Below are 15198 nucleotides of genomic sequence, written 5' to 3'. Positions count from 1 at the left end.
CATTGATGAAAACAGATTTGTGATGTCTTTTGTATTATGGTAGCCAGGAGTCTCAGCTCTTAAGAAAGTTTGGGTGCATGTGTAAGAAATTTGGTTATGGTGGAGTAAGCATTCATCTTTGTATTCTCAGCCCGTGCTGGTATCTGGTGTCCATAAGAAGTTGAAGTCAGAGCTTTGGAAACCAGAAGCTTTCAGCCTGGAATTTGGAGATCAAGATGTAGATTTGGTGAACTGCAGGAACTGTGCCATAATTTCAGACGTGAAAGTGCGTGACTTCTGGGATGGCTTTGAGATAATATCTAGTAAGTAATATCTATGGCTGACTAGTTTAATTGAGCAGTCTGTCTTGCTACCTTCAACTCCTCCTTTTCCACTTACTTTCTCAAAAAATAAAAAAAAAACCCAAACAAAAACAATAGTTAAAAAAATCCACATAGCTATCAGTCTTACCCAAAGAAGCCATTGCTCCTTAGATGTAGCGCATTCTAGAAAGTATTGGTGAAGATTAGGGCAGGGCTACCCAAGAAAACTTCATCTATACTACTGTGTGTTGGTGTGTGTTACTTCCATGTGTCAAAAGATGATCCATTTCATGGGAAACTACTTTTTGTTTTAACTTTCCTCAATGAAATTAATCATCAGTTACCATTATTAAGACAGTAAGTGATTTGACTGCCCTTACTCTCCTTCCAACCTCAATGTTTATTGTAAAACTAAAGGGAATCTGTAGAGCTAAAACAGACTGAGGCTTTTGATGCTAAAATTCAGAGTTGGTGGAATACATCAACTAAATAAACTTGGCATTGCAAGTTTTTTTTACAGTAGATTATCTGCGAGTACAATACAAATACATGTTTATATGTATTATGACTAGCAATGCTGTATGCGTACCTCATGTGATAACACATTACTTAATGTTTGAGTTCTTTGAGAAAACCTTTTGTCAAGTGTGGATGTGGAAGCTAGCCAATTAAAATTCCTAGGGATATAACTGGTCAGATTAAGGAGCTTCTGAAAAGCAGAGTGCTCTGTTTTAGATTGTATCTACCTAGATCAGAGTGGTCTTATATTTACAGATATTAGAGCTGTAACAGTTCATTGCAATGTGCCTGACTTTAGTGTATATAAAACATTTTATGTATTTATTGCTATGTGCACATAGCAGAAATGGTAAACTATTAGATGACTTAATGGAATGTTTGTTCAACAGCGAACAAAATGATAAATTTGTAGACCAAGAATATTGTCTTCTCTAGTCATTTTCCAATCAAAGAGCTCCCAACTTTTCACTTGTTTTTATAAGGTTCCAAGTACAGAGTCTCGTATTTTGTACTGTCAAATTTCTTACTATTTCTGTTATTACTCAGAAATAAATTGCCTAGAAGGATATAACAGTGTGATATTTCTGTGTATTAACAGTAATTGAGAAACTTCACAAACTCCTCACTTTTGTGCTAGGGTCATTCATGACAATAGTAAATTTGTATGGGTCAAGTTATCTTTGAGAAATTTATTTGTAGTTTGTGTCCAGATCTACTCCTTGCAGCAAAATCAGCTGCTGCCTTTCTTTTAGACAATGCCTTTACCACACTTTATATGAGAAATCTTAGTGATCTAGGTTGGAAAACTTGATCACTTTTTCTAGTTTTTTTCAAATACATTTTTATTTAGTGTTTTTCAGCCACGTGCAATCCCCAATTTAGAAGAGTATTATTTGCTACTAGTCCAGAGATTTCACACTAACTCATATGAAAACTCTTTGCAAATGATATAATGACACTTGACTTGTCTGCATTATATGAATTTTAGATTTCTCAAATATGTGGCTGGTTCACCCCTCCCACACACACACACTCACATTAACTTATTGAAGAGACGTAGAACAGCCACTGAATTTGGAGATGGTATTGAGAAAATCCCTTAATTATTCCATATGATACTTTAGTTAATTTAAATCTTGTGCTGTTTATTTCTAATATCTTTGAGTTCCAAGTGGACTTTTGGCAGGTTGAACTTTTTGGTTTGATCCTTCTTAGACCTGCTTTTCTTTGCTGATCAGATGTTTTCTGGGTTTTGTCCAGCTTCATGTAATTTGTCAGATCTGTATGTTTTCCTCCAGGTAGGTCTTCACTCTGTCCTTTCTGAATAGCCTTACTACAAGTTTCTTCTCCTTGTTTGGAACAAAGATCCTTAATGAGTTCAAAATCTTGAATACAGGAAGTCCTAAAACATCTTTAAATTCAAGTGCTTGAGCTTCTCAGTTCACTTGCCTCTCTAAAATCCATAGCTCATCAAAATTTGTTTTCTTTAAATCAGTCACTTTGGTTTACATATCTGCAGTTCTTAATTCCTTTAAATTTCAATATTTTAATTTTTTTTATTGCAAACTAAGGCTGTCGTCTGTAGCCTGTTGATATATAATGCAAATGTGATTCACAGGTCTCCAAGTCCTAGTTTCCTACATATGCTTTCTCTTTTGGTGTTGTCAGCAGCTCTGCTAGGTCTGGGTAAGATCAGTTGCTTTTTGTTTGGCTGACAATCGTTGGTAAGGTAGGAAGTGGTGAATGATGTTAATTATTTTCTGGGCAAAGGGGGATGTGAGGGTGTCAGACTGCAGTACATCCTGTTTTCCAACTGATGGCTTCATGTAGAGTTGTGAAGAATCTGCTAGAAGAGTGAACTTTGTTCCTCTCCAAATGTTATGCTGAGTCTTCTAAGCTGCTGCATGTACGACTTCCAGATACACTCTCTTAGCCATTGTAACATCTGAGGCAAAACAGCAGTTGCTGTGGTCAGTGCTGTCATATCGTACATCCACTGTTGCGTTCGTAATGTCATCTTTCTGTGCTACCAGCTTTTTCTGTTACCAATCAGGACTCACGTACAAGTCTTGAAGTGAAGAACAAATGTTTGAATTCGGTGCCCTGCTAATTTGAGTGCCTCCAGCAAAGAAGAATTTAAAAAACTAGAGGCTGTCTTCCTCAGTAACCACCTGCCATTTAGCTTTTTTGAGTGTGGCGTACCATGGCTTCATGCTTTATACTGAGGTTAGGGTTGATTTCTGAGCATGAACCAATAACTTTAATTTTATAGAAGCATCACTTCTCTTGAAATCAAAGATAAATCTCCCTTAGGCTTTGGTAAAGTAGTAAGACAGAATGCTTAGGAGAGGCTAGTTTTCAAAGTTGAGTAAAAACTATCCTAAAACTTAGAAGCTGTGCAAGATCTGTCAAACTTCGGCTGTAGTTAATGAGATGTATATCTAATTGTTAAACTGTTGTTTGGTCATACTATAATAATGCTTGGAAGCCCAAAGAAAAATCAGGATCCATTTTGCTGTGCGATGTAAGACATCTTGGTGCAAAAGACTTATAGCTTAAACAAGGTAATGGGCTGTGGTAAAAAGATACTACATGAAGAAATCTCAATTTGTTTCTTGCAGAACGGCTCAGGTCAGATGATGGTCAGCCAATGGTACTAAAGTTAAAGGATTGGCCTCCAGGGGAGGACTTTAGAGATATGATGCCTACAAGGTAAGTAAACCTTAGTATTAATGCTTACAAGGCTGCTGTAGGCACTACAGGCAGAAAATATGCCTTTTTTCTCTTTTGCTCTCTAGGTTTGAGGACTTGATGGAAAATCTTCCTCTTCCTGAATATACCAAGAGGGATGGCAGACTGAATTTGGCTTCTAGGCTGCCAAGCTACTTTGTCCGTCCTGACTTGGGTCCCAAAATGTACAATGCCTATGGTATGTGAGAATAGTTCTGCAGATGTTGATTTTTGTGACTCTCTATTATACTTAGGGCATATCCAAGGCTATGGCATTAATCAAAACTCAGTGTGTATCCTAGAGCACACTGTCATTTTTTCAGTTGGTCCTGCGATCTATTCCTATGCTAGTCTTCTGTCAGATGTGCCCTTTTTTGCCTTGTGATTTCCAAAAGATGTACATATAAGTTTGAAAACAATTATTATTTAATACATATAATAAGCATAATACCAATCAGGGTTCAAAGAGAGTTAATATCTTTTTGAGACCAATTGATACATTTGAGGGGAAAATTAGCTAGCTTCTGGGCAATTCGATCTGTGTGTTCATGTTTCCAAACCAGAGATGCAGTTTTCTTCATCCCTGTCTAACAACACACAGACCACAGTTCACATGCAAGACAAAACTGTCACCACGGTCAGCTACCTGAATTGGATAGTTTTGTCCTCTTAAGACTGTAATTATATAGTAGCTAAACAGCATACAAATGGCAGAAACCCTTGTCTGAACACATACCATTAAACTGTCAAATGATTGTCAGTGTGGCAGAGTGTGGAGGATATACGAACAATTAATGCGTGTTGTATCAACTTGAAATACTTCAGTTGCTGAATGTACTGTCTTTGAGGTCATGGCCAAAAGCAGGTTTTGGAGACTTTTAATTTAAAACAAATGATTGTTTAAGTTCCAGGATACTTTTAAATAACTGATTGTTTTGGAAGTATGTACTTTTGCAACATTAGAGTAAGATAAATAACATTTAAAGTAGTCGCTCTTTGTATATACTGAAAAATGTGCAGTGATACTGATAAGGGAAAAGTTGCAGCCATCTTGCAAAGCAAGTACGTGGAAGCAAACTTCCCTAATGTAACTTCTGTAGTTCTCTTTGAATGTTTGAGACAGGGGTGCAGGGGTTTTTAGGGTTTTGCATTCCAATTATCAGTATAGCTACAGTAACAACTCTTCTGAGGACATGAAAGATTTTTATTGTTTCATCTTTTTTAAAAAATGTTTTAGGTCAGTAACCAAATGTGGATTAGACTTAAGCTGTAAACCAACATATTGCAGGTCTGAGAAAGCATTTGTGGGGTTATTTTGGGATTTTTAGCAGTATCACAAATAAGAGTTAAAAAAAATAGGGGTTTGTGAACTTAGACAAATTGAGTTGATTCAGTATTTAACGGTATTCAATGTTTTGGTTTATGTATTATTTGACATGTAAATTGAGTAAGAAGGCTGTACACCAAAGAGCTTACAATATAATCAAGTTTATATTTATACATGAGTGCAGTGAGAAGCCAGGTAATCAGTGACAGCTAACTTGACTTTCTGTATTGCTAGTCGCTAGCAATGGATGGAATGTATTGATTTTGTTGAATTTATCTTAAATGTCAAAGTTTTTTCTTTTCCTTTATTGCAGAGTTTGTGGAGGGAGTGTTGACAGTATTTTTTTTAGCATAGAATGTAACCCTGTACTATTTGATCCTTCTCAGATGTATAGATCTTGGTCAAAAGAAAGTACTGTACAGTGAGTTGAGTTCCTGTCCCCAGAAGCTTATATTTTAAATACAAAAGAGATAAATACAATGGTGATTCTAAAACATAACCAGTAGTCTTGTGATCATACTTACATTAATGTTTGCCGATACAAAGATTTTTCAATCTTTTAATTTTTTCCCCCATGTTACTTGATTGAGGAGATGTTAAATCAAAAGTAGAGAGAGTGAGTGCTATTGAAGGGTCAGAGGAAGAGAGAAGAATGTGTTATATGAGGTGAAAGAATTAAGCAGCAAACATTTGAAATCTCTTTCTCCATTACTCATAGCCACTCAAGAGGGGTAAGAGCATCCAATGTATAAGGGCATAAGCACTTGAGAGTCTGCAGGTGTTTTTCCTTACTCATTTGTAATCTGAATTGTTGATGATGAGTTAGACAGTAACTGCTGTGAATTCAACTGATCACATGGATTTTACACCTGAGTATGAGAAAATAATGAACTGCTGGAGGCTTATACTTGTAACAGTCCAGTGACTTGCTGCACACAGTGTGATGCTAATGCCACTTAACAGCAGTCGATGTTTCTCTTGTATCTTCAAGCAGAGGAAAACAGTGCCAAAAAATGCCTACTAACTTTGTATTATGACTGCTAAGTTGCCTGCTACAGGCTGTGTAAATGATCCTCAGAGAGACAAAATTGTAAAGTACAAGTTCAGGCTTTGTTTTTAAAATGCTTATTTTCTCATGACTTGAGTGAACTATATTTGCTACTTCTATCTCCTGTAAAATAAAAATACTAGTTATCAGTAAACTTTTTACGTATACCACACATGATGTGAAAATAACTACTTCAGCTGCCCTTTGACATTGTAAAGTTAGCATTCTAGAACTTTCAGGCAGCTCTTATTTCTATAAGAGCTTAAATAGAATTTGATTTTATTTTATGCTCTATTATAGGCTTAATTACTGCAGAAGACAGACGAGTTGGTACCACAAACCTGCACTTGGATGTGTCTGATGCTGTTAATGTCATGGTGTACGTTGGGATTCCCATTGGGGAAGGGACCCATGATGATGGTAATGTTTGAGGAAAGCTGTTTTCTGTCCATTAAAAATCAATTGTGTGTGTGAGAAAGACGACTACCTTTTATTGTTTAAGCTTGTCATATCTATGAGATATAACCCAAATATACAAGGCAGTTTGCTACATCTGCAGCAAATCTTTAAAAGTGCAGTAATGTTTCATTGGTTCCCAACTGTGGAAGCAGCAGAGTTTTGCTAGAAATTAGGTATCTCCCTGAAGAAAGGAGGAGGAGGAGTGATTAGTTACTCTTTCTTATTCTTGTACTTGAATAATTGTAGTTAGTTCAGCTTGAATTCGTGACTGAGCTTTGTGATTAGCTGTCAATTAACACATTTCCTGAATTTGGTTAAGATGAAGCTTGATGTGCTTAGAGGGGGCACTGCATGATGCAGCAGTTGCAGTAGCAGTGTGACCGGATTTAGCAGCTCAGAATGTTCCTTCCTCTTCTGTGTGTCAAAACTCAGAAGCTTTGTAATCATATCACTTGTATGTGAATTCCCCTTTCAGAGGTTCTGAAAACAATTGATGAGGGAGATGCTGACGATGTAACAAAGCAGCGAATCCATGAAGGAAGAGAGAAACCTGGAGCATTGTGGCACATCTATGCTGCCAAGGATGCTGAAAAGATACGGGAACTTCTCCGGAAGGTATGTTGGTTACAAACAAGGCTTGAGCCTACAGGATTCCTTGACTAGCTTGCTTACAGCAGCTGAATGATAGAAATTGCTATCAACATCAAGGGCGTAGGTATTCTAATGGTGTCTTTGAGGACATTAATAGTTATTATGTTCCCAGGTTTTCAGCCTGCTCTAGAATCTTCACACTAATGCACATGTCACTAGTTAAGACCTAAATGAGCTTAATGAAAGTAATGTCCTACCTTGAAATAGTTTGTTTGTTATGTTTTTTGGTACAGAGCTTTTTGTGAGCCAGCAATATCAAGGTGCTGTGTCATGGTTTTCCCCCCCACCCCATATCTTGGCCCTAGGTTGGAGAAGAACAAGGCCAAGAAAATCCCCCAGATCATGACCCCATTCACGACCAAAGTTGGTACTTGGACCAGACCTTACGTAAGCGACTCTATGATGAGTATGGTGTACAAGGCTGGGCGATAGTGCAGTTCCTTGGAGATGCTGTGTTCATTCCTGCAGGTGCTCCCCATCAGGTAAGTATGCCAACTCTAGGCAATATTGACAAATAGAATTGAATTTGAGGCACAACAGAACTGCGCCTTCAAAATAACTGTTAGTTAATATTGCTGACTTAGGTTGCGTTTTCTGTGTATGCAGTTCTTACAGGAACTCTTTGAATTGGATCTTAGTTATTATGTTAGTAAAAATTATATAAATCCCAAATGATGTGTACAGTACTGTGAAGAGAAAAAAAATTAGGGTGAATGGTCGGAAAACATTTCTGTGTAGTGAAACTTCAACCGAGGGAACAGAACTCCAAAAAAGTGTGGACAACAGTAGAGAACTTGCATTAGGGAACACTAGTGTATGCGGGAGAATTGGGAACATGTGAGATGTCATGTATTTTGTTCTGTTTTTACCATTAGACACAATTCTGTGTGAGATGAAATAGGCTTCAGTTCCTGTTTCTGATAAGTAAATGTGGAAGAACCTAACATACGTGGGGGTGGGTGAGGTTTTTTGGGTTTTGTATGGTTCACTCAATCTTGACATATCTATCATTTGATCCGGGGTTTTTTAGGTCCATAATTTGTACAGCTGCATTAAAGTGGCAGAAGATTTCGTATCTCCAGAACATGTGAAGCACTGCTTCCGTTTGACCCAGGAGTTCAGGCACCTGTCTAATACTCATACAAACCATGAGGATAAACTGCAGGTAATCATTTTATGACAGTAATCATTAAATACATCCTGTGTTTTGCCAGTTTTGTTCAGATACGTGTGGCTAATGATTTAAGAAAAAAATAACAACTTTCCACAACTTTGGAGGTTCTCATTTGATAAGTATTAAAAAAATAATTAATGCACCTATGTCTACAGTATTATGTAAACAAAAATTAGTAATAAACTTTTGGATTTCCAGACAACTTTCCCACTATTGAACTAGTGCATGTGTCGGTATCGTTAAGTTTTAAAATGGCTGTATCCTGAATGACAGTGAAGCGTAGCAGGAGAAAAAAAACCCAACCAAACCCACCTATTAAAAAGGAAAAAGCAGTGGTTTGTTTTGAAGAGATATGTTTATTTGACCAAGGACACTTGTATTTGTTTCTTTATTGCCTCAAGGAAAATTGCTCTGAAAGTGAAGGCTTGCTTATTTAAATCAGGGATGTGGTTTAGTGGTGGATTTGGCAGTCTTAGGTTTACAGTTGGACTTGATCTTAAAGATCTTTTCTAACCTAAATGATTCTATGATTCTAAATTAGTCCCAAAGAGGAAAATTAAATGTGTTTTTGGTTTGAAGAAATGTGACTGCTTAAACTAGTAACTATGCACAGAACACATTATGCACTGTAGCAGTACATTGTATATAAGACAGTAAGTTCTACAGAGAGAAGACCGTAGGAAACCCTATTTGATTTCACCTGTGTATGCTTCTGAAGAGTTAGTATCTGTTTAGTTTGCAAATTTTGTCATCAGCATTTTTTCTGTATTAGTAATCTCATGCATGTAAAATGAAGGAGGGTGGAGATCTGCAGAATGGCTGTTCTTGTAAAAGTGAGTACTCAGTATGTAGCCATTCTCCAGGATGTAACCCAAGAATGTCAGAACTTACCATGGTAATTCTCTCAAACTATTCAGTGAAATATTGCTATAAATTTCTGCCTGGATTTGCATAGGATTTTACAGAGAAGCAGAAGTAGGATCAACTCTCATTGTGGGGACCCAGCTTCTAACACTTTACCTCTTCACCTGTAACGGTACAGATGTGGAAGTGTTTCTGTAAATGAATAGGTTGTAAATGAATAATGCTTATTATTTAAAAAAAAAAACAAGAAAAAGTTAAAAAAAGAAAAATGTAACTGCTGGCAAAGTGGAACTCGGTACTCCTGTGAAAAGGAATACTGGTTGTATTTGTGCCTCGCAGCCAAACTTTATTGTTTTTCTTTGTTATTTTTCATGTATATTTTTATAGTATTTTTATATAACCATCTGCATTTTTTATATAGACAATAACTGTTGCATAAATGGTATAAAAGATTGAGATCATATGTACATCAGGAAAAAATGATGGTACTTGTCAGTTGAGCAAGTGCATATTAAGCAACTCGCTTAGAGGTGAAACTGTTCCATTCAATACCTAGAAACTGAATTCAAATAAACTTAGATCAGGAAAATCAGAAACAAGATAGAGCTTTGATTGTTAAATAGCTAAGCATAGAACAGATTGCTGTGAGCACTAGTGAATTTTTCATCTCTGATCTTGCTTGCCTTTCTGGAAGATGCACAAATTAGAAGAATTTCCAGCATCCATACAAAGACAACAGGATTTGTTCCATCATCTTTGTTTACATAGGGTTAAACCATATGATTTTCTTGATACTTTTGGGTTTGATTCATGCAAATCTGTAAGTGACTTGGATCACAAGGACTTTTTGAAAATAAACTTATATGTGTGACTTCATCATGTGTTTCCTCCTAGCTCTCATGAAAAAGAGACTTTATCTTAAAATAACATAAGTAAATATATGTTGCTAGATGACCAGAAAATCAGTTACTAAATTAGTGCAGGTCTAAAATATTTGTTGTCTAACCATGACAGTTAAAATTTGTGCTGTTGATATCCTGAAGCAGTGATAGTATATACTTTGTGTCTACTGGCCAACTATTACGAATTCAGTTGTCAAAGTTGATTGCATAGATACCTAAAACTCTCCTTGTTAGTCTGTAGAAGTTGATTTTTTTTTTCCTGTTACAGGTGAAGAACATTATCTACCATGCAGTGAAAGATGCTGTTGGCACACTGAAGGCTCATGAATCCAAACTAGCTAGATCGTAGGAATTGCTAATTCCAAATGCCCTGTGACGTAAGCCTTTTGCTCACATTATGTACAGGGACTGCATATGACTGCCTCTGCAGGAGCAGGGGCTTCTCACTAAGAGCTGGTGTGGTCAGTATTACACACACTCTTCAGCCACTGTTTTCTACGCTGCCTCAACACTGAAGGTCTAATGGAAGGTCGCACTGTTACATGCAGAATCCCAGATTCTAACGAAAGGTGCCATGTCCCTTTCCTGTGGCCTTTTGCAAATTGGAAGAACATGGAAACCACTTGGTGTTCCTGCATATTATGATTAGAAATGGTATAAAGAGTGTGGATGTTTTTTTTTTTCCTCATGCCTAGTTAGTCTCCACGAAGTTAGAAGGAATGTGCTGGAGGTGGGTTGTCCTACTGCAGACTTAGTTGATAGCTGCTGAAGGAGTGTGACCAACAGCAGCCCAACTGCAGAAATTTAAGCAAACTTCCCATGCGAGATACAGGCCAAGGAAAAGAAGAAAGCTATTCTCTGCACTCCCCTTCTTGTAGCTGTTTCTCTATACACTGTAGAGTTGCAGAAATAAAGGGAGAACCCACTTTTTTTTTCCCCAGGAGACTCCAGAAATAGGAGAATTGTGTATTTAGTGAAAAACTAGGTTTGTAGTGAAACAGTTAATATTTCATGAAAGTAGATATTTTTAGTATTTTTGAAGTACCACAACTGTTCCTGGATTTTCAAGGAAAGGCGCATTACATTTAGTCTTCCTTTCAATAAAATCAAGAAGTGATTTTTAGAAAGCAGTCCAAAATAGCACAAAAACAGCCAAAGGAGAGTGAATAGAAATTGACACCCCACCTCCCTTGCCCATATTCCTCACCCATCTTCCTCCCTCTTCCTATGCCACCCTGTTTCCTCAGAATGAGAAGTAAAAAGGAGTATAAACTCTGTTCTCATGTGGAGATGTTGTACATCTCTCCCTGCACTGGTGACTGCAGGTAATAGTTCACCCAATACCAGTGCTACCTGAAAACATCTATCCTTTCCAAAGTGAAGGAAAAGTTAAATTTCAGTGTCAACTTTGTCCAGAACTATTTTAAGTAAAATGTTCCTGCTTGATAGAACTGTATTCAGAATTTACTAATGTCAGCATTGATGCAATGGATTTCATTGTCCGGGTACATGGGGAAATGTATCTACCTTATATCCAGCTGTACTGTAGTGCCACCTGCAGGCCTGTTAATATGTTCACGGTTATTTCATTTTTTTAAAAATAAAAGTCATTTACTGTAACAGCCTGAGCGGTTTCTTTCAGATTTGTACACTGATCTTCCCACTTTGAGTTTGTCTAAGCTTCTGTCTCTAGGGTAGGCTACCTGTTAATTTCTTGCCCTGTGTCTGACCAGAAGGCTTGGGTGTTTTAGGCCTGGTGTCCCAAGTACGTGCTGGGAGCACACCAAGCTACCTGCAGATTCTTGATTCTCAGAGATAGTTTGGGTAGAGGATCTATCTTGTCATAAACAACATCTCTTGTGCTGTGCTCCAAACGTCTCGCTATGTTCCTAACAGGTTGGGGTTCAGAGCTGCCCTCTCCACTGGAGATATGGATAGAGTGGTAAAGGTTCCCTGGTTTCTGACCTTGAAGGTTGTGATGGCAGCAGCAGTTCGGTTCACTGGCATGCTGGCAGCTTCCTAGGTTGGTTACTGGGTGCGAGTAGTTCCCTCCCGGGCTTTTGTTGCCTTCATACCCTTGCAGCTATCCTGTGAATGTGGGCTGATTCAGTCTGGTACAGATCAAAAGCATTATCCCAGACCCATGAACCATACAACTTCACCATATTCCTGTTGTGCAGAACTTCTTGTGCACTTCTGTTGTACTTGGTGCATATAACCCATGCTAAATAGCTAATTATAGCTGAGATGTTTTCCTCCTTTGTGTTTGTATGTATATCAGCAATGAGGTGAAGATCAAAAAGACAAAGACCTGGCTATGTGTAATGCAGTAGCTTTGGCCAGTTCCGATGCAGTGATCTACGCTAAGAGTAAGTTCTGTATCTCATGCTGAACCTTTGTTTGGTTTGAGTCTATCATTTGTGTCTCTTGAATTTCTTCTTTTATTAGTCATAGAGTACAATCAACCTAAAGCAATATTCAGGCAAAATCAGAGGAATGATTTGCACAAAAATTATAGATTAAAATTAAGAAATATGTAGCAATCCAGATTTCAGACCAGATGAAGACAGGAAGAATTCGTAATTTGATCTGGCAAATCAGTTCCAGTAACTTACGTTTGGAAACTTTCATCCTTTATCCGGATTGTATGCACCAGGAGGTGAAGACTACCACTTGTTTTGGCGAGTGTTTTTCAAGTAGACATTCTTTTATATGGGACACAAACTTGCATTTATGTAAATTCGGAATCCACTTATCAGTTCTTGCTTGTTTTCCACCAAGAGGTCTTCAGTTCATTAAAAGCTGTAATTGTCAGCTCTTAGAATTCTGTTCAACTAATTAAAATTTAGCTGTTACTGTACAGCAATTTCAGAATTTCTGAAATAGAATTCTCATGTATTGTGTATCTGCAAACATGTAGGTGTTTATTGATACAAATCAGATATATAAGTATATATAGATAATATAGAACATTAATATATTTGTGGATGTATATATTATACATTACATGTATTATGTATTACATTTTATGTATTTGTATATATAAAACCCAGACAACTGCAGGGGTTTGTTTTGGTTTTGTTTTCTTTCAAACATGCTTAGCTTCTCTCTGCTGTAGCCTTCCATGGTCAGGGATATTTTATGGTACCTGTAATTAGACTGTGAAGCTCACTGCAAGTCTGTCATGTTGATGCCAGAAGTAATTGTATTTAGAGCTTCTACTACATCCTTTGACAAGAGTTGCAAGTTTTAATTATGCTTTGTTTGAAAGTATGTACCTTTGTTAGCTTAGTAATTTAACTGGGCTCCAGAGCCTTTTTTCCCCAAGAAATGTTTGTCCTCTGTGTACCCCTTTGACCATTTTCATAGCTTCATAGTTCTTTTTTGTGCCATTTCACTCCCCCAATGCATCTGTCTTCCAAGATGAAGTTTTGGACTGTAGAATCTTTGCACAGACCCAGCTCAGTGCCTCTCATTGTTCTTGTTGACTTTCTTGTGCCTCCTTTTTGTTCAGCTACCCCATTTTTGAGGCGAGATGGCTCAAGCTATGTGCAGGGTTTTAAAGTTTGTTCATCACGTGTTTCTCATTATTAATTTCTGAAACGTTCCTGTTGCTGCATTTCTTACTAATGCTAAGCATTGAGATTTCCAGTAGTGATGACTGTACTATCTTTCTTGAGTAGTGACAGCTAATCTGGGCCTGTCACATATACGTTTATACGTGTATCGTTAGGGTGCTCTCAAGGGCGTGTATTAGGATTCTCTCTTAACAGGGGTTGTGTGAAGGGTCAGTATAAACACTCACCCTCCAGTGTCCACCAGGAGTTCTGTCATACTTCATATAGAGCTTATAGCAAAAGTAGCCAGCCAAAGTGATTATCAAATTGTTTTAAGATGTACAATCAGTAGTTTTTATCACAGTATTTTCTGGCTACAAATTTTAAGGGGCAGCTGATATGTTACCTGGAATGTAAGCAGATTACAGCAGACATAAATCAGAAATTTTTGAACAGAGGGAAAAGAAAAACTTCAGTTGCATATCTTAAAATCTAGTTCACTGCAGTCATGGCATTTGTTCAGTCTTGCCATTACTAAATGGAGCTGCACAAGTTAGTGGGCAGGCACAGTTTTTTAATATTGGCTTTAAGCTCTGGTGGTCTTTTAGGCAATGCCCTTGGAACTACAGACAAGTGGAAGCAGGAATTCAGGATTATATGGCTGTTGGCCTGCCCAGGTGAATGTGGACTGCATTCACAATACTGAAGCTTGGTGTGTGCTCAACCATGCAAGGGCATACTCAGTTTCACAGAACAGTTGAACAGTTTCACAGAGCCCTCAAAAGTTACACAGGACACATTCGTCTTTCTCTCACTCTCAAGTGGAGAGGAAGAAATAATGTCCCTGGTCTGAAGATTTCACTTCTTTTCAACCCAACTCCTTCCTTTTCTTGATGTTCATTAAAAATATAACTATCTGCAAGGGTTAATTTTTCAACACTTAATCTTTTCTGTATTTATAAACTCTACTCTGAGGCAACTGAACCAGGCAACATAAATATGAGAAAAATTAGGTACTTAATACATCAACGGTTGTAATCCATTTGTTGTTCCTCTGAAAGATTGAGACAGCCTCTTGTAGAACCTAAGGATGTGGAATCAGAATTGGAGGAGTTCGATGTCAAGCAGTAACTTGAATTTACCTGCAATACAAGTAAGATGAAAGAAGTTACCAGGCGTGGATATTCTTTAAAATTATTGCTCCTATGTACGTATGACTTCCCTCTCCTTCTGCACTTCTGATAGGCCTTTGATAGTTCTCTGAGCTTCTACAGTTAGGAGGTATTGGTTGAGCTGTATGACATGTACTAGTGACTTACTCATGCATCAAGCATACTTGTAAGTATTGCTTTGGTGGAAAAGGAGTGTGAAACTGCACGGCATGTGAGTGAAGCATAGCATGGAAGCACCTGTGGACAATGCATCTTACAGGCTCTGGTTACTGTAAGTAATCTTATCTTCTGATTGTCAACTTCAGTGTTTTCCCAAACTTATCCCTTGTCTATCCAGGATGCATAGACCTGCTTGTGATCGCTCTCTCGCAGTGCAGCTCAGGATCTGAAATCAGCCCACAGCTTCCATTCCTCTTAACTGCAGTGTCTTTAAGATCCCTATTCTCAACCTTTGAAAAAGAGCTGCATGCTCCCACCAGGCATTTGAAAAATA

The 15198-nt window shown here is 37.7% G+C and overlaps 1 protein-coding gene across 4 annotated transcripts in view; it reads left to right on the top strand.

Annotated features, from left to right (window-relative positions):
• Positions 1-11598, top strand: part of KDM3B (lysine demethylase 3B) — a 69942-nt gene extending 58344 nt beyond the window's left edge. For 3 of the 4 annotated variants that reach the window (XM_054841588.1, XM_054841589.1, XM_054841590.1), the window contains 8 exons: positions 131-302; positions 3443-3533; positions 3620-3750; positions 6227-6346; positions 6861-7000; positions 7342-7518; positions 8067-8201; positions 10245-11598. In XM_054841588.1, coding sequence (XP_054697563.1) covers positions 131-302; positions 3443-3533; positions 3620-3750; positions 6227-6346; positions 6861-7000; positions 7342-7518; positions 8067-8201; positions 10245-10325 — 1047 coding nt within the window. In that variant the 3' untranslated portion in view covers positions 10326-11598. Of the gene's footprint in view, positions 1-130; positions 303-3442; positions 3534-3619; positions 3751-6226; positions 6347-6860; positions 7001-7341; positions 7519-8066; positions 8202-10244 lie in introns of those variants that run through there. The other variant, XR_008579257.1, reaches the window with a different exon arrangement.
• The last annotated feature ends 3600 nt before the right edge of the window (positions 11599-15198 follow it).

Source organism: Grus americana, chromosome 14 (assembly GCF_028858705.1).
Source record: "Grus americana isolate bGruAme1 chromosome 14, bGruAme1.mat, whole genome shotgun sequence".
Classification (NCBI taxonomy): domain Eukaryota; kingdom Metazoa; phylum Chordata; class Aves; order Gruiformes; family Gruidae; genus Grus; species Grus americana.
The sequence above is the reverse complement of the archived record's forward strand: the minus strand, read 5'-3'. Positions and strand labels throughout refer to the sequence as shown.